Raw genomic sequence first — 26828 nt, forward strand, 5'->3', positions numbered from 1 at the left:
AAATTTCATAAAGTTTACGGTCTAAGTAACGGTACCATGAGTCAGTTTACCGAATTTGATGGTTTCAAATTGAAAACTGTAGATTTTTATAGCGGAAAAACAAGGGGCAAGGACTTAATGCATAGTTATTTTTCAAAAAGTGTTGTGAATGTAAAAAAATCCACGTCAAATATATTTAATACTTCCCACTGGGGTTTTTCCTATTGTTATATGATATTTTACGACAGTGTTGACAGGGAAATGATATTGATGGATATATTACATACACGTGCACTCAAGCCGACTCGGATAGTGTCCTTTTATGCACACTAACAGCTGGATTCCTCTAAGATCGGCTGTATCTGTTTGTGCCTTAAAAATAGCGAGGGCTAGCTTAGTCAATCTGAAAAATATCCTTTTTGATTATTCAAAATCAAAAGCTCTAGTATTAATACGTGCGTGAATGTGTAGACTTGTGACCTGGCGCGTATCGGGAAGGATTTTCGAAACGACGGATCCTCGTTACTGAAAAGGGTTAACACAAGCGCAAATGTTCTCACGCGTAACCTGCACGCTAGCTAGTATTCTCTCTCGTTTTGGGTTCGCAGATCCAATTACATCTACATAGCTGTTGCTGGATATTGAGAGTGGTCTCCTTTCGTTTGTCCACGAAGTCGAACACGATCTATGCTTCTAATTCCATAAACGCAATAAATTCACAAGAGCATCGGTGTTGTTGTTGTTGCACAGCATCCGTCTACCGGCTGTGTTTATTTGTCGACCAGACGCTCTTGCGCAACTCCAGGAATGTTATGCCTTTGTGATGATGCCTACCAAAAATACCATTACACACACTATAATATATTGGACGTTCGGGATCGTGACTATCCCAGAGAGAATGAGATAGAGAAGGAGAAAAAAGAAATGGTGTGTAGAAGTTTTCCGATGGTGCAACGGCAACAGCTGTAAATCAGTCGACAACGGTGGGAAGACTTCCCGAAACTTGGGTATTATAATTCAGGTGGTATTCTCGTGCACCGGTCGCTAAATTATACTTTTTCTCTACCTGAGTCTGGGTCAGTTCGTTCGAAGACTAAGATCTTGGTCGTATGTAGTTTTATGAATGATTTTCAGGGTTTCATTCGTTTGGCCAAGACTCAGAGCAGTGATTTTCAAGTGGTGTGCCGCGGGAGTTTTGGGTAAGCTAAGGGCCTACAATTGGTTCAAAAAGTACTGGATGATCAAAATATGAAAACTACTAATCAAATTGATTTGTCCTTTGATTAAGATTGATTCCAACATAGTTATTAAAAATTGAACTAATGATACAATATTTTCTAAGAACATGATGAGGCCCGAGCTGACAGAGGTTACATATGGAGTGTACATCCCGAATAAAGTATTCGTTTTTCTTCATTTTGAGGATTTCTGTAATTGCTAGATGTGTAACAAGATCTGAATATTATACACATTACAACATCATCAAGTTTTGCTGAAGGAACCAGTTAAGACATATCACTAAATGTACTAAATGTATCGTACTGGGAAAATAAAAAATGTTGAGAAGGTTCCAAACAGAATATATTTTTAAAAATAATTACTATTTATCAAAATCATTCATGTCCTTTTCAAGCAAAGGAAAACTCCTGTAAAGCCTCTCCCAACATACTCCACTAACACGTTTGAAATAGTGATGCAATTAAGTAAGCTTCGAGGAATGACAGAACAATAGTGAAAGTTGTAGTAATACGCATAATTAAATTTGCTTTAAAAAAAGAAGCAACGAGAAGGGACCGAAATCAGATCACGAAGACGTGCTTCATATTCAAAATAGCAGAACAAGTAAAAATGCTGACCCAATTAATTGCTCCAATGGTATCAACAACGTACGCTGCGTATGTGCACAAACCTGTAACTGTAACGAACTTTAATTAAAACGATATCAAAATTTGGAAATTATGAACTAAAGGACGCATTGAATATAATGGAAGGCGAAAAAGCGATCAGTTCGAAACAATAATAATACACACATATGCAGTATGAAAAGGAAAGTGTTGAACTATGAGACGTGGAATCCGAGCGATGCACAAAGAGCAGTGGAGCGTATCACGATCACAATTACAAACCTAGTTAAGCGAGTTGAAGCTGTTAACGTCATCGACAAAGGAAATCTTCAATTAGTGCACATGTAATATATGGTACCCCAGTCTTCACCTCATTTGTCTGCCCCGAAGGGGAATAAGTCACGCAGGAAGCGAGATCACGTTAGATTGGCATTTTAACAGTGAGCGAGCAGATGAAGAGAGAAATAAAAAATTAGCTGCTTCCTCCGCTTTCGGAATCAAAACTGTGTAATTCGAAAAACGGCATTTCGTCGATTCGAAATGCACGGTGATGCCTTTTTGCCGATGAAAATAAATTAGTTGAGCACGGTTCGAGTGGTACGTTTTCGCCGCACTATTCTTCCATGGTTATGGTTGTGGCATGATTTTCGACGAGTTTTGGATATGGGTACTAAATTTTAGGCAGCGGTTTATAGGAAAATCAATCACTGTTGATGATTTCAGTATTTAACATCAATCGATTTGCTTCTTCACCCTTTAAGTCTTTCTTTTTCTTTTTCTTTTTTACTTTATCTGTATCTTTTTCTTTATCTGTTTCTTTTCTTTTTTTTTAAATCTTCATGTTTTACTTGCTCACTGTAAATGGAATATTATATTTTTATTTATGTTCATTATTATTTTTTGTCTCATTATATTATTTTTATATTTTATTCTGTATGTGTGCCTATTTAAATAAAATAAAAATAAATAAAATCGGAATTTGTTTACTATTTTAATATAAATAATTAATCGGACATTATAATCACTAAAGAGCGGACCAACTTTGCACCGTTCTTTGTTCATTTTTATGATGAACCTTTTTTTATGCTCTCTAGCTTTGTAGTTTGCCCTGTTTCCCGGAAAATAGACCAAAAACGCCCTGTTTCCTGGAAAAAGCATGCTTCCAGTCCTACCTCTAATAATCGCCAAAGGCCGGCGCGACCCTGCGCACCATTGTTCATTTTTATGTGGAACCTTTTTTTTTTGCTCTCTAGCTTTGTAGTTTGCCCTGTTTCCTGGAAAACAGCCCCAAAACGCTCTCTTTCCTGGAAAAAGAACGCTCCACATCAGTAGGCGGCCCTTCGCACAAAAAATGGTTCACTATTGTCAATTTCTTAGAAAAAACGTGCTTTTTAGCTCTCTTGCTTTGAACACTAATGGAGCGAACACTAATTGTTATGTTTATTTTATTTTTCACACTTATACATATACCAGGTAAGCGCAATGCGCCTTTCTGGCCAGAAACAATTTATATTGGAAAGAAATATTATTATTATTATACAAAGTGAATAAACACAGTCATCTATGGTTAAATTTGTAAATTCGCAGCATTTTATACAATTCAGCGAAATTCAAGATTGCTGAAAACTCGAGAGTTGCGAGAAAATGAGTAAGGTTGCGAATTGACATTTGTTGGAACCGTCTTAATGAAAATCAGATAAATTGCCAAACTCTGGTACAAATCCTAGGTCTGGCCAGCAGAATCAGTGGAATTTGAACCCGTGATCACTTCGTTCAAAGCATTATATGCTAACCATTATTAGTCTATGCTCCTGTTTAAAAAGTATCCTTCCAACGCCGATCTACATATGATAATAATAATACATTTGTTATCAATGAGCTTTACTAATGATTTGAGGGCTGACGCTTTTGAAAATAACTGTAAATGGGTCCAATAGTGTTCAAAGCAAGAGAGCAAAAAAAAGCATGGCTTTTCTAAGAAATTAACAATAGTCAACCATGTTTTGTAACAAAAGCAATAGCCCTTAGCCTAAGACTGCTAATGAATAGACAGTGGAGGGTGATTAGGGTAATCTGCTCTTGAAATATGTTTTTATTTTTGCTCACTTGGGTTCAGCACTGTTGGAAAGTGTATTAATTGTTTGTTGTTGTTTTTTTTGCTTGCCATTTCTCTAACAAGTATCCATCTCATGCAAATTAAGAAGTTCAGTTTTTTTGTCAATATGATCCTAAAATTTTAACAAACGAACTCGAGAGATTTGTCTATCGTAGCGTCTCTGGTTACGACACATGTCGTAGCTATATCCAATTGAACAATTTTTTAATTGTCCTATATAAGACAAACGCTTTAATCTATGTATAATTAAAAAAAATATATGTGGAAGGCCGCGCAAAAAAAAAAGTATTAACTTTTAAGTTGTAAATGTAGAAAAATTCTATTCAATGTGTTTACACACTTGTATACCACAAGTGTTTTGCTCGTTGAAACTCAACGGGTTGCTTTGGAGAAGAATTATAACAAAATGAGAAAGTTAAATGATAAATGTTGCCATTTGCATAAAAAACATCAGAGGCTAAGCGGAAGTTGTTGAACTTTCGAAAACGACCGATAAGCATCGCCACTGCGATACAGTAGATGCGTACATACACGTGTTTTTTTCTTAAGATAGTTTTGCACATGTAAAAAAACTCTAGCACGCCTGATATATGTCATGGCAACCAAGATCAAAACTCACCCCCCTAGAGTGTTTCGGTGATTCCCATATTTTACGAAATGTAGGAGAAACAGTGATGCGAGGATACGCCCACCACAGCTGGAGTCTACCTAGACAAGCCGTGCCGTACGATTCAGTGCGTCTGCGCCCTAAAGCGTTTTGTTTCATACCCCGTATATATACATATGCATGTTACTTACTTCCCTAGATCACAAAGCAAAAAATGTTCAGGGAACGACGGAAGATTCATTTCACCACTGAAACCAGTCAATGCCAAACCTTATTAACCCTTTGAGTGCTGACGTCTTTTCTGTTGAAAGCCCGCCACGCTGAAAATTTCGCCAACATTTCCAACTAGAATTATTTAGAAATACAATAGAAAGCAGGTATAAAAATTGTAGCTAATCCAAACAAACCCTAGATAACTACCGCCGGGGATTTCGAGTTTTGTAAAGCTGTGTTTAGTCTCTCTAGTATATCTTGCAACAATATAAAATAAACAAAAAAGTCTATTAACCTTTCCACCGCGTACGACTACTATACATGTCCTAGCGAACATGCCCTCAGCGCGCGAGACACGCATAGATGTCTTGGAAGTTCCAACCTGTATAAGAGCCGTCTATTGTGTTAAAATTTTATAACTTGGTTGAAAATATTACTAAATGTATACTTTACCAAATTCAATAGATGGCAGTAGTCAAAAAAAAAAAATATAGGTTGTAAAATTCAAAAAAATATTACAACCTATATTTATAGTCGAAAACGCGATAGCAAAATCCGCAAAAAAGCAGCCAATCCGCAAAAAATTTGGTGACGCCTGCAAAGGGTTAATGAATGTATTTTTCCAAAACTAGTTCCATCTTCTTTATTGTAGTTAAAATGTAATGCTCACAATCTAAATGGCAAGCCACAATCTAAAACACTCCATCCAAAGGGATTTCCATCGAGAAATTCTGCTATGGTTATAAATTCAGAAATTCCGATGTAAGCCAGTCTTTATAAACATTGACACGGATTACACGACCCATGTTCAAAGCATTTTTTTTCAATGCTACCTGGAAAGGCTTAGTGGGTAGTATTCTTGTTTAATTTTTACGGTTCGGTGATTACTGGTCACAAATTACTCGTCACAAAGTCACTAAAATCTCTATAACGGAACATCTGGCAGCCGAAAAGTCCATCACACTAACGATAACTATCATAGTAACGAGAACTTGAGTGCCAAATATTGTGTATTCGCGATTTTCATGGCAAAAATTGTCTTTGTGACCACCCCAATGTGACTTTGTGACCACCCCAATACTCAAAAAACAACGCCTATCGGCGTATTTCAGGCTCATGGACTTGTTGGCAACACACCGATCGGCGTTGGTCAGCATTCAAAGGTTTAACCGTTGACTAAAAGAAACTCAGGTTGAAAGAGAGTGCCAGTACCCCAAAACTTCTACCCTTATTAGTATGGACATCGACCAGCTCCGACAGAGAGGAAGCCGGAGGAGAGGATGCGTCACAGGCGGGTCTATGATGAGGCACCAGGAAGAAAGAAGCGAGCTGGTGGAAGAGAAGAAGAGAGAGAGAGAGAGGTGTGTGTGTTGTGGTGGTCTCACGGGGTCATGGGGGCCGTGGGAGCGCAGTGGCCGCCCGCCCGAAGGTAGCCGGATCGAATCCCAGTCGCCGCGTGACCGACCCTCATCACACCGCACACTTTCCCACAAAACACGACTGCTGCCTTATATTTTGTAACTACTGCACAATATTATAAATACAATATATAAATGCAAACGCACAAAAACTCGGAACCAGCGTCGACTCCCAAATTGCTACCCAGCGGCGGACTCCAAGACCTTCCGAAGACGATGAGTGTCGATCTAAAACGGGAACTTCTGCATCGAGCGGAACTGCTCGAATTCACCAACTGGTCGGTGGATGCTCGAATCCCTCGCATCGGCTCGAATAATCCACCGAAACGCACTATAATCAGAATCAGATCAAATCTTGACTCATATTGGTCGGCCGCTTTGGTTTGGTTGAAAACATTCAACTAGGCATATCGCATATGCTTTGTATTAAATTATCATATTACCTGTCTCTTACGCACAACCAGGTCGTATTCAAATTATATTTATATATCATCTACAGTTTTATACACGAAATAGTGTAAAATAGAAAGCATTAGTTCAGTTCAGGATCTTTTTTTTTTGTTGTCGATCCTGCTACAATCCATATGAAAAGTTATGACTAGAGGTAGGACCGGAAGCGTGCCTTTTCCAGGAAACAGGGCAAACTATAAAGCTAGAGTGCAAAAAAAAAGGTTCATCATAAAAATGAACAATACACGGCGAACAATGAACAAAGAACGGCGCAAACTTGGTCCGCTCTTTAGTTATGACTAGAGGTAGGATAGTCACAGTGCTATCCATTGTTCCATTGTTGTAAATCCTTTGTAAAAAAGGTTCGGCAAACCTTTATAAATGCATTTACAACCTTTGAACAATACGCGGCACCTTCTGGGTCCGGTGACTAGTTATGACTAGTCTTTGGCGGTGGAGTGTGCTTTTGTAACAAAAAATGGGAGTTTTGGGGCTATTTTCCAGGAAAGAGGATAGGCTACAAAGCTAGAGAGCAAAAAAAAAAGGTTCACCATAAAAATGTACAATGGTGAACAGGGTTGCGCCGAAGCTTAGTTATGACCTCGGACAATAAACGGGCACTCTCGGATTTTTTTTGGGTATTATTCTAAAATATATTCGTTTTCAAGGATGTAACTCTTTCGATTTGAAGATATTTTCATAAATGTTTGATTCTTGAAAACAACCAGCGGCGTGGACTAGTGGTTATTATATTATGCTTTCGAACACGGGTTCGAATCCCACTAGAGTCCCACTGCTGGAAAGACCTTGGTTTGTGACTCCAAGTCGATCGTTTCATATCAGAGTTTGCCAATTTTTCTGATTTTAATTGAAACGGTTCCTGTTAAAATGGCATTTCCTTTCCTAATCTCAAGTTATTCGGCGCCAATTTGATTATAAAATGCTGCAAAAATTTCTCAATACATGTTACTGTTTAAAGTGCACTCGTCGCTTTGAAGCGATCTGTAAAGGCGAGTTAATGTTTTTAGGAAAAGTAATCACTCACAGTTAATTAAATGTACGTCAATTTTTCCATTTACCGGTAAAGCCAGTAATTATTTACCGTTTCCCGGTAAATTTCAATCCTTCGTTTCAGAACCTTTTCTCCAAATATATACATACAATTTTTAATTACATTTTTTGTCGTAATGAAACGTTTTGAATAAATTTCAAAACGTCACGAACTTTCATGATACCAAAATTGCACTTTAAAAAGGGGATAATATTTTTGGCACGGCTATAAAATAAATTACACGACATATGTCAAAACGACATCTAATGTCAAATTAACATTTCTAAAATAGCTCGCACCACCCAATCGGGGTCCGCCCGGTAAATGAAACGTCAAATGGGTTGCCGGTAACAGAAATAAAATTTGAAGTTTCAGTGAAATCATAACCAGTTACATTTTTAGCGGCTATCAGTGGTTCAGTGAAATCATATCCATAACATTTTTGGTGGTCCTATCAGTGAAATTATAATTTTTGACAGTTGGATGATAGCGCGTCGCCCCGCTCCTGTCCATTCCTTCTCTCCTCATGGTCCACACATCGTAATATCCATCCATACACATCGTAATATCTTAGTAACCAACACTTTAAGGTTAGGTTAGGATTAGTTTTACTCATTTAAGATTGGGTTGTTAGGTTCGGTATTTATTTTTGTTTTTGCAACCCATTTGACGTTTGATCTGACGGGCGGACCCTGATTGGGTCGTACGAGCTATTTTAGAGAGGGGCACTCTTTTTTTTATTTGCAGGGCGAAATATTTTAGAGATAGTCATTTGCATATTATGTCGTGATAAATACCTAATTTGTCTGGAAATAGGGCTATTTTGCCGAGCCGATAAATGGTACCGTTTAAAAAGCTAGTCTTTTAAAGCCTCATGAGAAATTTTAAATGCATTGAAATCCTACATATGTATGTATAATTTTATTTCAAGGTTATGAAGAAAAAATTAAATTGGAAACTTACAATGCCTGATCGCATTAAAATTTAAGATTGATAACATTAATCACAAGAAATTTTTCAGATTTTCAAATCAATCGAAATAATGTCGCATTTATATTTATTATGTATTTTTTAAGCGAAACCGACTGTTTTGAGAACGGAAAAAAACAAACAGCAGACCATTTAAATCAGCCACAAATAGAGTGAAAGTGAAGAGTCGGAAAGTTGCATCATTAAATTGTGATCGATTCGATCGCATATTTCGAGAAACCGTAACCCACATAAATTAACCATAGCTCTACTTTACTGGCACGTGTACGATATAATGGCCCTCACTTTCATGAAAAACCTCGATATCTTAGAATAATAAATAAAAAGTTAATTCTGAAATAATAGAATTCAAAGGAAAAAATTTAATAACAAACTATAGTCGAATCGATTTAGCATTGAACTTACGTAAAATGTACATTCTATCGCATTCACCCCCCCCCTCCCCTCGACGGCCAATTACAATTCGTTTCAGTTTCACACTGCATTTTGGTAAAAAAAATACAACATCGTTCGTTCTTATAATTACACTTTTATTTTTTGTTAATTTTGAGTTCCTGTTTTGTGTTTTGAAATATTTAAATCAATAAATTTTTAATATAAAATAAGTAAGTTGTTGATATTATTAATTTATTTATTGAATACTTACATATTTTATATTGGGATAATATTTTTGGCACGGCTGTAAAATAAATTACACGACAAATGTCAAATTAACATCTCTAAAATAGCTCGCACGACAGAATCGGCGTTCGCCCGGCAAATCGAACGTCAAACGGGTTGCCAGTAACAAAAATAAAATTTGACGTGACAGTGGAATCGGTAAATGGACTATTCGTCACATTGGGGTGGTCACAAAGACAATTTTTGCCATGAAAATCGCGAATACACAATATTTGGCACTCAAGTTCTCGTTACTATGATATTTATCGTTAGTATGATGGACTTTTCGGCTGCCAGATGTTCCGTTATAGAGATTTTAGTGACTTTGTGACGAGTAATTTGTGACCAGTAATCACCGAACCAGTGAAATCATAACCAGTTACATTTTCACTGGGTACTCGTAATATCTTAGCAGCGAACACTTATTTATTTAAGGATTAGGTTAGGTTAGGTTAAGTTAGGGTTGGCCCTATTCATTTAAGATTAGGTTGCTAGGGTCGGTATTTATTTTTGTCAACATTTGTTTGTTACTGGCAACCCATTTGACGTTTGATTTGCTGGGCGAAAACCCAATCTGTCGTGAGAGCCATTTTAGAGAGGGCATTCTTTTTATTTTCCGGGCCGATAAATGGTACTCTTTATTAATAGAAATTTAATTTTTTTAGACGATGTTATGGAGAGAAAAACTTAATATTATTACAGACCTTGCATTGAATTATATTGTAATAATATTATATACATACTTTAATAAGAAATAATTTAATAAAAATAAAGAAATTATTTAAGTCCTTACAATGTCACCTCACATTTCACGAATGCGACAGTATGCTCGTAAGTATGCTACATTGGATTGACTTAAAGTAAGTAATGGCTAACAGGTCTTCTATATCAGGCTTTTGGCTATATGTATATTGACGAAGCACATTTTGATCGCATTAAAGCATACTTGATTATACATATTATTTCAATATGATCTTACATTGCATTTTACAAAAGATGTTTTAGTAGACAGTATTAAGCGATTCGAAGTGGAACATTCGCCAGACATGATATGAATATTGTAGGTAGCGATATCTTCGATCGATAAATCGAGAAGATTCTTGTTCCATTCATAAACGCAGCAATCTCTTGGAAAACTTATCATAGCTACAAACTAGAAGATAGTATATAAATACATACACATATAGCAGACCTTTCAGGGATTCAAAATATCATTAAACAATGGATCAGTCAATTGCCTTAGTACAGTCGATTGTTAAGCAAATTTGAGATACATTTTCATTGTCAATTTTAATAGATACATATATGACCATGACCACTCAAGTGTACATATATAAAAAATGAGGATGTGCAAAACCAATATAATTCACAATTTGTATGCACCATAATTCGCCATCATCATGTTCCTTCTAGGTCAACAGTGTCTATTCAATTCGACATCGCCGAAGAGACAAAATAATTGCACAACCGTTGCAAGATGTTGCAAAAAGACAAAGCATGAGTTAGAACGAATCAGTTATGAGAATTGTGTAACGGTCAGTTGGGTAACCGATTCATAAAAATTCATAAACATTTGAAAAGAAAGTCAACGGTCTTGTATGGAAAAGGCAAGGAAATGCTTCCGTAATCATCAAGATAAGATAAGTATTCGTTATTGATGCCATCCACACTTCCCTTCACTTTTACATACAAACATAATAGTATACAAGTTTCACTTTTTAAAATTTGTTGATTTTAATAATCTATTACAATCAATTTAATAAGCAATAGTATTGAAAAGTATGTATTGAAAAATCTCAAAGACCTACAGGGTTGAACAAATACAATTCAATATATGCTGTGTTATGTGGTAGCCCCTGATTGACCTTATTATTGAATAAAGAATATAAATATAAATGAACAAATAGCCTTGTAAAACAAGGTTTTTTAAAAACAAACCTCTTTTTTAGTTTTGTATATAATGTTAAATTATTATTTTGAATAAGAATACCAATAATTTTATTTTACTACCGCCATCTATGTATAAAACTAAAGACTACATAGACGTCACCCAGATTTCAAAGTTGGAAACTTAAAACGCGTCTTAAACGATATTTTATCTCTATCGTAATGGCGGAGGATCCATTTACTTATATTGATGACCAAAATGAGCAATATGGCAAAGTATGAAAACGATCGGATAAGAGGCAAATTTTCCTCTGAATTGAAATCGTAAGTGAAACGTAAAGGAGGTTTGTAAAAAGTCAAGGAAAGTTGAAAAAATACCTACAAACGAGACTTACAAATCCAAAACACAATTATTCAGTATTAAAATAAATCCAAAACACAATTATTCAGTATGGGGGTTCTTCAAACCCAAGCTCCGAGTCCTTCTAAAACATGTCTACGGTCTAAATTAGGGTACCACGAGTAGTATACTAATTTTGGTGTCCCTAAGATGAAAGCCGTGTATTTTCATAGCGAATAAACAAACAAATATTAATGTATAGACTAAAGATTAATATTAATTAGCCAGCAGCATGGCTTGGTGGTAGTGTTGATGCTAACCACCGAGAGGTTGCCGGGTTCGAATCCGTGGTTTGACCTCAATCGAAAAGAATTTACTCCGAGTATTATATGTGGTGCTGCTGGTCAGACTTGGATATTTGTGACTCCAAGTCGGTTGTTTCCTATGTGATTTAATTATTGAAACGGTTCCTTGTTAAATTGGCAAAAAACCATCCTACCCACTATGTCATTCTATTGAAAATATGATTTCAAAATTGTGTAAATGTACAAGTTTAATACTATAAACGTCGCTCAGGGGCAACCTGATAACGGCATCATGGGGAAATATAAAATTGGGTCCATCGGCTATATTGGGTATAAATAAATATGACTAGTGGTTAGCATATTATGCTTTCGAGCGGAGTGGTCACGGGTTCGGGTCCCACTAGTAGCTGTTGGCCAGACATTGGTTTGTAACTAGATCGATCGTTTCTCATCAGGTTTTGCCAATTTTTCAAATTTTCAATTTGAAAAATTGGCAAATTTTGCAAAAATTGGCAAAGAGTTCGCCAATTTGATTATAAAATGCTGCAAAAATTTCTACGTAGATGTCACTATGGCTGTTTGCATGACTTCGTATTGTATAAAATGCATTGTATATTGATTGTATTATATCTGTAAGTGCACTCGTCGCTTTGGAGCGATCTGTAAAGGCGAGTGTTCATGTTTTATGAAATAAAATAAAATAATAATTAGAGATCGGAATATGAAGGGGCCGGAAACGTGCCGCCTATTGTTCAATTCTTGTAAATGCTTTGTAAAAAAGGTTCGGCAAACCTTTAACAATGCATTTACAATCTTTGAACAATAAACAGCCCCTTCAGATTCCGGGCTCTAATAATAATAAATAAATAGAGGAAGAAGAGCGGGAATGTTAAGCATACAGTCAGAACTAATGCATGTACCAGTTACAAGTCCAAAACATCATATGAAGGCCTTGGGGCAAGAGAGTGCCAACCCTCATTTTGGTCAAAATTGAAATGAGTATGATCTATGAACTTATGATCTATGTAAATTAATCATAAGCTATATTTTGATCCAAACACATTTCATTTTTGACCAATAGATGACTTTATAGCCCTTATGCATTTTTTTTACGGAATTAATGTTTTACGAATAACTTGTGACAACAAAGTGTCAACCTCAATAAGTAAGTGACGAAATGTTTGACGGTGCCGAAAGAAGACTTGATTGTGATAACATCAGTATTGCTGAGGATTCTAATGATTCTGTACTTGATCCAGATTATGTTCCGATGTCTTGTAACTCTTCAGGAAGTGAAAATGAGTTATGTAGCTTGACACTATATTCTCCAATATTTAAACAAAAGATTTGTGAGGTTAGGTTAGGAATATAGTGTCAACCCACAATTTTTGATATGCACCATTTTATTTTTTCATTTTATGTTTAATATATTAATGTTTTGATATTTTTTTGTTACAGGTATTGTTAAGGATATGTCATTAAAGCAAATAAAAATAAAAAGTACGTGTTTTGATTTATGGATTTGAACAAAGTTTAAAATTGATTTATCTCAAAACTACCAAAATGAGGGTTGACACTATCTTGCTCTGAGGCCTTCATATGTGAGGTCAATTAGTAGAGAACAGACCAGAAACAATCATTCCATACCAATTCATTCAGAGCTGACTATAGGCTACCACACCAATAGGATAGTACAATATTTGTTTGTAGAGAAAAAATCACAACGATATGTTTTGGTACAGGAGCCATCCGATAAAGGTGCGTGCGGGAAGCGAGAACAGATATTTGGAAGATATAATAATGTGCTTTGATTATAAAGTACTAGACTGGCAAGAATTTTGTGAAATCGTAGTAAGATAATCAATTTAATTCGATTTTAAACGAGCGTCCAAATTTAAAACGACTCAAACAAATATATTCGACCTTGACGACAGCATAAAATGCTATGAATTTTTAATTCAATTGCTAAAACATTCACATTACACTAAGTGAATACATTTTCACGGAGCATCTTAACGCGTATAAAACGCAAATTACTATTATAACTTACACACGTGAGAACACTTAAAATATAATACATCTATCACGCACGTGGTTACAACGAGATCACCGTTGCCACCCACCGAGAGAACCGAGAATGATGCGAAACGATAAAATATAAGAATTTCGAAACTATATACACATGTACATAAATACATAAACACTTATTTGGATAATCTCTCTATAAATGCTCAGATAAACATAATTTATAGTTCTACTTTTATATTTGTAGAATTAATGACAAAGAATCATTATAAGATCTAGTATTTGACATCTTTTCAAAAAATGCAAATTTGCTTGATTTTGTTTTTTTTTACATCAAATATTATAACGTAAAATATTTATAAGCTAAAAAATCTTGATATGATATGATAAAGTATGAGTTGTCATTGGGGATTGTTTTTCCAGTTTATCAATTTACCAGCAAATCGCCAAATTTTCGTCGGAGATAATAACCGGAAATTATTTTATTGCAAATTAAGTACATACACATACATACAGGCATATTATTGTATAACTAGTGTTGTACCCGATGAAATATCATCGCTGGGTGTTGGCATATTAACTTATCAAATAAAAATAATTAAAAGAAATGTGTCGGTCCTGTGTTTGATCCGTACGTGGTCGTATTTTTTTCAAATACCTTTTGAATATATTTTATTTAATATTTATATAATATAATACCTTTTAAATATATTTAATTGTTTAATATGAAAAAAATGGTAAAAACTATCTATGTACTTACCTACATATAAACAATATAAAACAGAAATAGAAAAATTAATTAATTAAATAAATCGTCAATAGATGGCGGTAAATGCTCAGAGAATTAGCGCCGTATATTAGCCTAGAGGAAACATTGGTAGCAAACAGTACATAATAGAAGTTTTTTCTTTTGTTATTATATTCGTGCGTTTTGTTGGCATAGTTTTAGCTGTGACGTACATATGGTATGTCGAATCGAAATGACTATTATAGTGCATTATCTTAGATACACAGAATAGCGATATTACATTAAAAATCGATGCAAATGGCGTATTGTGGATAGGTAATCTGGAATTTGTTTATTTTCAGTATTAAATGTTCAAAATGACTAAAATTTTGAGCGGGATGAATAGGAGCGTATCACGACATTACATCCAACAATAAAAGATCCGGTTGATAAATAATCCAGCCGATTAAATGGTCTCTGGTCACGAAAATGTCCAAACATTATTAATTTATATATTTTATTTTCGGATCTTTAACCAGCCGGACGTTTTATCGTTTGGATGTTTTATCGAGTGGACATTCTATCGGCCGGATCTTTTTCGTGGATCTTTTGTCGTTGGATATTATACCTGCGGATCTTATGTCATGGTACCGAATAGAACGTATGCAAGGCAGTAAACTCATCATATTTCTCTTTTGTTCTAGATCTCGTTTCTAGTGGTTACATAGTAATAGTAACTATTTATAATAATTTGTATCGAGTAATGAGCTTTCTGTCAGTTTGACAGTATTTTTATAACACCCATGATGCATGGTGATTTCGTAAGAGTGGCACAGTGATACATGCTTAAGAGTGGCAACACAGATCCACCAAGTCGTAATAAAAGCGACCAGCAATCGTTTCAATTATGATTATCAATTAGTACGAATGGATCTTATGTCTTTCTATGATATTATTCACCTGAGATTTATTTTTAATTATTTACGGTTCGATTTAGATTAATTTATTTTATTTTATTAATTGAAAAATCAACAGACAGGATGTACATAGATATGTATAAAAAAACAAATAGTAAATAAAAAATATATGTAACATCCGAGTCCAATAATAGATTTTTACAAAAATGAAAAAGATAAATATAAGGAAAACAAATTAAAAAGTAAAGAATAAAGGCATGACAAAATATGTAGAACATTGCATAATTAAACTATAGTATTAAAATATTTGGAAAAGGTTATAAGATAGAATATAAGAAGAAATTGAAATTTACAAATATAAAACAAATGAAAAAGGTAAATACAAAATAAACAAATGAAAAGGAAAAGAATGAAAGCTATAATATGATTAAATAGCACATTACATAACTAAACTAAAGTATAAAAATATTGGAAAAATAGAATAGGAGAAGAAATGAATCAATCGGTCAAGATTCTCTTGATGTTAGACCTGAATTGATGTAGGGAAATACCAAATAGATCAACCTCATTCAGCTCTCCGTTAAACATACGATAAACGCGCTGCAGATAAAAATATTTTTGGGAATTAGTATTGAAAGGATCAAGTGAAAAGAGTGCAACGCGTCTAGAGTACCGAACTGGGATTCTGAAATTAACCTTATTCAGTAAATCAGAACAATCAAGGAAACCTTAAAGAAGAATATAGCATCAGTATGTCGTCGCCTGACAGAAAGATTGTTAAAAGAAAGGATTTTTAAAATGTCGGAAACAGTAGAATGGGTATAGGTAGGAAAAAGGTAGCGTAAGGATTTAATAAATTTAAATTTAAATTTAATTAACGTTTTTAGGAAAAGTAACCACATACAGTTACATATCTAATCCACGTTAATTTGTTTTTTCATTTAACTGTACAAATCGGCAAACCAATAATGGGAGAAATTATAAACCATCTACCAGTAAATGAAATTTGACGTAAATTGCAAACCATAGTTGTCATTTAAGAAAAAAGTCGGTTGTCATGGAAGTGAAACTGATAAAAAATTTTCATTATGTTCGTTTATGAAATGAGCAATTCGATTCAAGTGTAATGACAGGAACAAATTTCATAAAAAAAGAGCACTTCATCGTGTATTCTTGAAAACTAGTGATTTATATTGCATTTTTCATTCCCGATTGTAACATTTGTATCGGGACAATCATCGAGTAACCTTCTGTTTTTTTTTGCTTTTTTTTGTTTTTTATAACCCAACGTATAATGAATAATACAACCAAAAAAATCTTACTTGGTAGAGCGCTGCTGGACTGTCCCATTCTGAATGAATTCCAGACGAGATTTTTTTCACATCGGACACTGCACTTCGGATGGAAGACGGTGAATAAGTTTGATCATCGCACTCGGTGAACTTTCGACTGGTCTTTCGGCTAACTTGCACGCCTGTAATCGAAATATTCATACACTTTTTATACGTCGTCAGAGAATTGGAAAAGAAATTAATTATGACACATGAAATACACGTACGTTTAGCTCGTAAAGAGTTGTTTACATCGTGTCAATGCCACAAGATAAAGTTCAGGCACTTAAACAAAAAAAAGTCTTCTACTTCAGGACGTTGCTATCGGCATTAGCAACTTCAAATCTGTAAAAAAACAAACGATAATATGAGTTTTTAAATTTTAAAAAACATTACATATGTATTACATAACCAGCGGCGCGGACTGGTGGTTAGCATAGTATGCTTTCGAGCGGATTGGTCACGGGTTTGAGTTCCACTCTTAGCCCCGTTGCTGGCCAAACCTTGGTTTGTGACTCCAGGTCGATCGTTTCTTTTTAGAGTTTGCCAATTTTTCTGATTTTCATTGAAATAATTCCTGTAAAAAATTGGCATCTCCTTTCCTATCTTTCTTTCTAATCTCAAGTTATTCAGCGTCTTTAGGTTTGCAAATTTGATAATAAAATGCTGCGAAAATTTCTCCATAGATGTCACTGTGGACGTTTGTATGAATTCGCATTGTATAAAATGCTTATGTATATTGATTGATTGTATTGTATCTTTTTAAGTGCACTCGTTGCTTTAGAACGATTTGTAAAGGCGATTTTTCATGTTCTATGAAATAAAATAAAATAAACATGTACAACGAAAAACAATTATCTGACCGAACCGTTATTTTGAAGGTTTCGACAAAAACCATTTAATTTTTAAACATTATTTTATGTATTATGTTCAAACCTACATACATATTATATTATAAAATTATTCGATTGTTTTTTCCCGAAAGGAAATGACCGTTTTGTGAACGTAAAATATATATGAAAAATTTTATACATAATTCAATTTCACAAAATATTTATCCCAGTCAATGGATTTTCGTTGCATGCTGACGATATGACAAGAGATTCAATGATTGATGATTCTATAGTTTTTCTTCAAGCGAAAGTATTAAATTACAACCGCCACAGTGGAGCGAACCTCATCGAAAATTCAATGTAAAAGCAAAATACACTTTTATATAATACTAGTGTTGTGCCCGATGAAATATCATCGCTGGGTGTTGGCATATTAACTTATCAAATAAAAATAATTAAAAGAAATGTGTCGGTCCTGTGTTCGATCCGCACGCGGTCGTTTTTTTTCAAATACCTCTAAATATATTAAATTAATATTTATATTTAATTGTTTAATATGGAAAAAAAGGGTAAAACTACCTACCTACCTACATATAAACAATATAAAACACCAATAGAAAAATTAATAAATTTTCAATAGATGGCGCTAAATGCTCGGAGAATTTTTGCCTTTTTTAGAGCAAACAATTTATCTAGAAGTTTTTTTTGACCTGTTATTATGTTTGTATAATTATATTCATACGTTTTGTAGGCAGTGTTTTTACATATGTCAAATTGAATCGACTATTATAGTACGGCGAGCGTTATCTCACACAGACACATACACAATCAAACACAAAGAATAGCGCTGTTATATGCATAATATATGATACAAGTGTTTTTATCCAACTTCGCTCGGTATTTGTAATATAAACCGCTTAAACATGGCCAATCTAATAGTAAACATTTTATTAAATTTATTTGAATAGTTTTACTTTATTTGATTTTTTATTAAATTGAACGTCATGGATTTTACGAACACAACAAACAAACATACATACATACAAAGGGTGCTACTTTAGTATGCAGTCTACCTTAGCATGCGATCTACCTTTGAATCGCAGTCGACTATTTTTTTTTTATATGTATCGTAGCGACGACCTGTTTATTATAATTTTTGCTTTTTCTTGCCGCCCCATAATGTTGTCATTTCTATCAAAATATCGTCAGCAGCGAAGAAAATACCGACCCCAACAACCTAATCTTGAATGAATAGGGCCAACCCTAACTTAACCTAACCTAGCCTGACCCTTAACCGCTTAGACGCCCAGCCGACGCGCTGAGCGTATAATACATACGGCTGTTTGCGCCTTCAGGCGCTTTGGGCAGCTAAGCGGTTAAATAAATAGATTTTGGCTGCTAAGATATATTTTTTTAAGTTTTATTTTATAAATATTTTCACAAAAAAACATATCTTAGCAGCCAACACCTATTTATTTAAGGGTAAGGTTAGATTAGGTTAAGTTAGGGTTGGCCATATTCATTTAAGATTAGGTTGTTAGGGTCGGCATTATTCAGCCTCACTGTCATACGAGAGAACTGAGACAGCATATTAAAGTAAAAATGTGAAGGTAGATCGCATACTAAAGTAGATATGTTTAATCGCCATAGTTCTTTATCAATGCTAAATAAAATAAAATTATATCGCGCGCTCATATTACCATTATTAACCTATGCTTCACCTGTATGGAATAACGCCTCGAATACTAATCTTTCCAAGCTCCAAGTTATACAAAATAAATCCCTAAAAATAATTTATAATACACCCATATATACTAACCTGAAAAAACTGCATGCCATATATAATATTCCGTTTGTTACAGACATTACTAACAAACTAACCAGTAGATTCTATGACAGAATCACTAATAACCATACTAACACACTTGTGAAGAGTCTCGGTGATTACAACAAAATGTCTATACCCTTCAGGTATAACACACAGATTACCTAAACACAATCTGCTTTAGGTCATCGACTTTAGAGAGTCTTTAATTAATATTATGTATTAGATGTATTATGAACATTTATAAGGATTGTAAATAGGTTTTTGAGCTCTTTTTCCTATTATGCTTTAGATTAACATTAGAATAATATAATACTGTGATTACTAACCAAATTAAATTAAATTGTAAAATAGAAAATGATCAGTAGATCAGTAGCTATTAAAATAGATATAAGATGTATTGTGAACATAATTTCGTAATAATAAAAAGCATTTAAAAATCAAATCAAAAAGTAGATATGTGAAAGTAGACTGCATATTAAAAAGTGGCACCCATACAAAGTCTCTTTCGAAATTATGTATAATGAATCCACAAAATATGTCAGTTGGTGGATTTACATTGTCAGCGATGTAAAAATATTTCAGATATTGTTATACGGTAGCGTAGGTTAGGTCAAGAATAAATTTACTTAAAGGTTCACTATCGATAGTATTCCAATAAGTGTAAGATATCGTAAATCACTATCAACCATTGATAGAATTCGCAGTTCAGACGTGGAGTAAAATGCTGGTATTTCTGTGCAGCTATCCTTGAAATTGATAACCGGACGGGTGTATCGAATAACAATAGAAAATGATCGGTGAAGGAGGACGGGCCAGAGGTCATCTTATCAGAGGGTCAACGCTAAAACTGCTATGCATGTAAATATTATTTTTTATAAACTGACTTTGGTCATACAATTGTTTTTGAATTTGTTTATGTTAACGAGAAAACAATCGACGGACGGTAATTCATTGATGTTTTTTAGTGTTATATCATTGATGTTTGTAAAATATAATACTATGCTCGAGAAGTGAAGTAGTAAATCATGATTTTTTTGGTGTGAGTTAATCAGCGGGATTCAATCTTTGTATGGATTGCATAGTTTTGCCCAATGGAACTAATGTACTTGAGTAATATTTCGATTTATGCAATCTTTTTGTTCAAAAAAGTAAACTTGAATTGAAGGCCTAACAGGTAAACCCAATGCGCCTTCATGGCCAGAAACATTGTACATTTGATACAAGTATTATTAGTATTATACACATCAAATTAACATCCATCGAGACAATATGATCAAATCAGCGAAATTTCAGATTGCTGAAAACTCGAGATTTTGCGAGAAAATGGATAGGGTAGCAAATTTGTTGGAACCGTTTCAATGAAAATCAGATAAATTGGCAAACTCTGATAGTAAACGATCGACTCGGAATCACAAATCCAAGGTCTGGCCAGCAGAAACCAGTGTTCAAAGCATTATATGCCAACCACTAGTTTATTCTGCTGGTTGATTCTATATAATTGAAATCTGATATCGTGAGACTCGAGGCGAGAACGCACTGAATCGAACGGCACGGGCACGTTCTTGGCCTTCTGTGGTGAGAAAGCGTCTCTGTTTGTCTGCACCGTCAAATAACTTTTACATTTTCTAATAATCCTATGATTGGTTAAGTCAATCAATCAATCTTGAGCAAATTATCTGTATTATCAGTTTGCTTTAACCGTTTGTCGTGGATGACCGCTGGTAAAATGCCGGTAGTGAGAATGGCGTGATTCACTGTGTAAACAAAATACTTCAGGCGTGATTCACTATTTAAAAAATTACTTCAGGCATATTGATTGTCATATTTGATCACTTGAATAAATCTTGCAATATACATACATACATATTTAAGGTCAAAAACTCAATTTACAAATTCGTTAAAAATAATCCCGCAAGAGTTGTCGTGGGCAAAGGGTTAAAATAGTACAAAAAACGCGTCTTACACGTTATATTTGCACCATCGTAATGCCAGAAGATCCATTTACTTAAATTGATGACCAAAATGAGCAATATGGCAAAGTATTAAAACGATCGGATAAGAGGCAAATTTTTTCCTGAATTGTAATCGTAAAGGAGGTTTGTAAAAAGCTGGTTGTTTCAATCAGAAAAACTATTTATATGAATGTATCGGTTCTGTGAACAAACGTTCACTAGCATAATGTACCCGATACAAGGTCTATGCGACGAGACGTTTGCGGATATAATGTTCACCCGAACAAACGTTAACGGACAAAACAATCACATAAAAGAACATTCACGCAACAAAACGTTCACGCGAAAAAATGTTCACACGTTCAAAAACGAATTATTTTACTAAAAGACGTTGAAAAATTCGCAATTTTGTTGTATGTATGTTTTCCTCACTAATTTAAATCGTCAAAATGAATCTTTTTTAATGTTTCAATGCATACTGAAAAGCAATGCTTTGCTTCATAACATCTGTGGTTGAACATTTTTTTGTGTGAACGTTTTAAGTACCTGACGCGTCAACCTACCATCGGGTACATTACGTCGGTGAGCGTTTTGTAAGTGAACATTCGTTCATGATACCAAATATTCAATCGTTGTCTCAGAAATAAAAAAGTAGAACGGTTTTTGATAGACAGCTCAATTTGACCGAGTAAAATTTTTCTATTTGCAAATTTCAATGTTAACGATGCATAATGTCAACAATATGTAGATATGCAGTAGTGTCGGAATTGTATACACAGCAAGTTCAATTTGAATCCAATTTAAAAAAAAACGGAATTCTTTGAATGGTGAAATGCATCATTATATCATAATACAAATTCAGTTTTTCCTAAATCGACAGTAATATATCTCTCACATACATATATTGAACAAAAAATTGAAAGGTTGATTCCATCAGTCAAAAATTACATGTACACAACCGAATAAATACAGAACTTGGAACCAAAATGCGACTGCCTTGTTTAAAGTTATGTCACTAATGAGTTGGAATAAATTACTAGAAATATTTAGATATGACGAGAGTAATAATAATGTAATAGTGAATTTTTATATTATTTTTTTTGCATCTTTTTAATGACGATGATGATGATGATGATGATTTTCAACGCCGTTATTCTGACGTTGCGAAATAAATGAATTAATTTTGGATACACTCTGTATGTATTTGATTGCTGTTGGGGAGTGTCTGTTGAGGAATTTGATGTGTGACTCCTCGTCAAGTATGGAGAAGAGACGTCATAGTAAAGAATGTTGAGTTTAATACGTGGCAGGACGTGGAGATGAGTGACAGCCGTGGATGAGGATGCTGCGAACGATTTGGTCGACGTCGATACGGCCGTCTGTCAATCGGTCGCTCCCTACCGGCTGACGGCTGGCGGCCATAACGCTCCAATGGCCGGCCATGATACTTTTTGCGCATTTGAAACTCTCCCTTTTCAGTATCATTTAATAATATCAGTATCAAATCAGACAAATTGGCAAACTCTGACAGGAGACAATCGACCTGAGTCACATATGTATATCCAAGGTTTAGCCAGTAACACTTTTTTTTCCGTGAGAGGGGAAAACCTTGTGTTCAGACCAATTGTCTGATGGTCGGCTTTCGTGGCCCACGAGATGGCCGATGTTTTTGGTGCTGGCCGCCCTGGTCAGCCAGCGTACACTCCCGCGCCAACCGTCGCCGCGTAAACATTACTCGCGGCTCGTTTCCTCAATCCCGAATCACCAATTCGAGACTGGTGATGTTTGACGATACTTGGAGACCAGCTCCAGTATTCGTCCGGGGTAAATTAAGGAAGCCTGGTCTGTCTTCGTCCCGAAGGCAGACAACTCAGACACGCGTGTTTGGTGCATAACCTCAGCCGCACAACACGTGCTACCATTGTTTACGAACTCCCTGCTTGCTCTCTGTACATTTAACTGGAAATATAGTTGCATACAAAACAGATTTACGACCTTTTGTCATTGCATATAATCTCCCTCCATGTTCCTGCTTCCCGAATCACACTCGCATACGCAAACTGTACGAGAGAGGGAGACAGACGCAGAGACGAATGAAGGCACCATTGGGGGAAAACCACGAGTTATACACACATCACGACATCAGGTGGCATCTCGATTGAGAACCCCTGGCGTCTTTACACCTTGCATAGGCCCCCCCGGCCCGAATTCCAGAGGGAGTGTGAGATTCTTACTCACTAAAAACCCCTCTCTCTTTCAGCTGCTGCTGGACCCGCACTTAAGCATTACCAGGCAGCAGCTGGCCTTGCGCAATGCGCTCACACAGGAGACAGCAGATACCCACCTCAGGTCGCGGTGCTCTTATCGGGTCCTACGACTCGGAAGTGGGCCCCCGGCGTCTCCTTTCCCTTTTGGACTGCAACTTCTCCTCGATCACGGAGGCAGCAAAGGCCTCCCAAGCCGATCAGCTCTTTCTGTCGCGGAGCATCGAACCCATCACCATCCCCGTCCATAGCGTTTCCTCCCCGATCGCGGCTTTGAGGGCCTCTCTCGGGGCGTCCCACGCAGGCCAGTGAAGCAATGTGTGCTCCGCAGTAACACTGGCCAATTATTAAACCCATGACTTTTATTTTTTTATTTTATTTTTTATTTTACATATATACCAGGAAGGACTTACAGGTAAATCCCAATGCGCCTTCCTGGCCAATTACAAATACAAATGCAGCATTTTTTTATTATAAGTCGTTGAATTGCGAGACACTGAAAAAACTCGCAAATTAACGAGACATCTATGAATTGTACATAAATTTTTATTGTACATCCATCAAATTTCAAATAGTGGTGACATAGTAGGTAGGAAGGATTTTTAGCCAATTTTTTTTTCCGGGAACCGTTTCAACAATGAAATCAGAGAAAATTGGCAAACTCTGATAGGAAACGATCAACCTGGAGTCACAAATCCAGGTCTGACCAACAGCATACTCTGAAAAATTCATTTTCATTCAGGGATAGAACCCGGCACCTTCTTGACGGTAAGCAGAAGCTTAACGTCCGAGCTATGCTGCTGGCTTGAAACCACTGAGGTATATTGTTGGCTAATATAAAAAAAATCATGAGACTATCTTTCAACTCCAACGATAAATCCTTATCCAAGCTGATACTCGTACTACCTAAAATATTGAGTAATTTGGCACCCCTAGTTACGAGCAGAAACGAAAATCTAAGTTCATAAAAACTTTTATTGAAACAGTAGACAAGGTACAATAATTGTTTATTGAGATTTTAATGAAAACTCTGCGGTAGTTCGACTCAATTTATTGATGTAGCTTATGATATCGTCCTGCATGTCGTCAAAATTCCACAAGCACTAATAGTTGTGGTAGCATCTCTAGTTTCGGGTGCGAGATAGATTTCGCCACCTCTGGCTTTGTTGAACCGACTCATTTGAGCTATCGTCGATTCGACCAGCTCAGCTCCAGATGGTGTAGACCACGACAACACTAAGCCATGACATTTGCAAACTCTAGAAATGATCATATTCCAAGAGACCTTGTGAAAAGTAATATTGCCTTCTAAAACCAGTTCACTTTAACCACATATACATATGTATATCCCTAACGGTAAACGGGTTACATCCCAAATGTGAAACGCTAACAGGATAACCACCGCTACGAAGATCGCTCGCGCGGATCTCCTGTTGCATAGAAATATTGTCGTACAGAAAACTGCCCAAATATTAGTCAGCAAATCCTATTTTTACGAGATTTGGGCAATTTTTGAGCATTTTCGTAGCGGCGGCTATTCTAGTAGCGATTTACGTTTGGGATGTAATCACCTAACCATCCCTAACGTAAGATGACCATTCAATAATAAAAGTGTACTGGTTTTATCTCACTTTCAAAACCAGTACGAATATGTACTGTATCGTGGGAACATGACAGAGAGAGAGAGTATCCACTGGCTAAGCATTCGTGGGTGAACAATAGAGACGCAATAAAGGATACGCTGGAGTTCTCACAGACCTGGGAAAGTGCGTTCGTAAAAAATAGACTCGCGAGGGTACTCTTACGTGCCTAGACATATTAATGGATCGGGGAAGCTGTGCTATTCAACTTGTCTTTTATAAGGAGATACACATGGCAGATTAGATTATTTTGGAGTGAGCGGTGGTTCCGTGTGAACCTCTGGGATCGCTGAATAAATGCTGTGAAGCGACTTTGGCGTTTCATTTGGATACTGAACCTACCCCTACGCAACAGTATTAAACTTGTACATACAATATATAAATTTTTGATATCATATTCAAATAGTGGGTAGGATGGTTTTGATTTTGATAGGATTTGATGAGGAACCGTTTCAACAATGAAATCCGATAAATTGGTAAACTCTGGCAGGAAACGATCGACTTATAAATCGAGTCGCAAATAGTCAAGTCTGACCAGCAGTACTACAGATAATACTCAGGATGAAGTCTGTTCAATCGAGGTTAAGCCACAGGATCGAACCCGGTAACCTCTCGGTGGTTAGCATTAACATAATCACCAAGCAATGCTGCTGGTTTAATTTCACACTAATTTCTAAATTTGCAGTTCAAATGGTATTATGTGTTCTTCACGAAAAAATTCAAGTATAATTCTTGTATCGATGTGATGAAAAAAAAAAAACAACACTAAATTTAATGAACCGGAAGTGGGATTTTTTCTTCTTAGAAAGGTCAAAAATGTTGTCACCTGGATTCTGTCCACACCCCTGAACGTATCAAGCTGAGAATTTATATTTGTATTCTTTATGTACTAACTTAGAGCTGATGAGGTTTTGGTCAGAATTCGTAAACCGGAAGTAGTATTTTTTTTAAAAACGATATTTTATTATTTTATTTTGACCTTTTAAATTATTTTTATTTTCTTGATATTTAATGTGTATAATACTGATAGTGATTTTAAGTAATAAAAAAAAATTGAACAAAATCCGACAACCGGAAGTAGAACTTTTGTCTTGTGCAAGTTTCCATACATTTGCGCTCAATTTGTATCGAAAATGCTGTCATAGCTATTAGTATTTCATAATGCTGCCGGTATGTGTGAATGTGGCTGTACGGTTCAATATAGAAATTTGTTTTGTGACTTTTTTATATCCCTCAAATACATAGATAAAGTCATGGGTTGGTCACACCCGAATTTTTTTGATTGTATCAATTTATTTATGGGTTGACCTTCATTTACATAGTGTTTTTGTTGTAAATAAAAACTATTATTCAGTAGCATATTTATTGATATCCAGATTAAACATAAATTTCACACTGAAAACAAAATATTAATCGTAGATTTAAAAAAATTAGATCCGATTTAAACAAAC

The 26828-nt window shown here is 35.4% G+C and overlaps 1 protein-coding gene across 1 annotated transcript in view; it reads right to left on the reverse strand.

Annotated features, from left to right (window-relative positions):
* The window catches only part of neur (E3 ubiquitin-protein ligase neur), a 47458-nt gene extending 24563 nt beyond the window's left edge, over nucleotides 1-22895 (reverse strand). The window contains exons 1-3 of the mRNA XM_077434511.1: nucleotides 22777-22895; nucleotides 17088-17205; nucleotides 16852-17003 (exon numbers count right to left, since the gene is read on the reverse strand). Of these exons, the coding sequence (XP_077290637.1) occupies nucleotides 16852-16879 (28 nt within the window). The 5' untranslated portion in view covers nucleotides 16880-17003; nucleotides 17088-17205; nucleotides 22777-22895. The remainder of the gene's footprint in view (nucleotides 1-16851; nucleotides 17004-17087; nucleotides 17206-22776) is intronic.
* Nucleotides 22896-26828: the final 3933 nt, after the last annotated feature.

Source organism: Arctopsyche grandis, chromosome 7, assembly GCF_051622035.1.
Source record: "Arctopsyche grandis isolate Sample6627 chromosome 7, ASM5162203v2, whole genome shotgun sequence".
Taxonomy (NCBI): domain Eukaryota; kingdom Metazoa; phylum Arthropoda; class Insecta; order Trichoptera; family Hydropsychidae; genus Arctopsyche; species Arctopsyche grandis.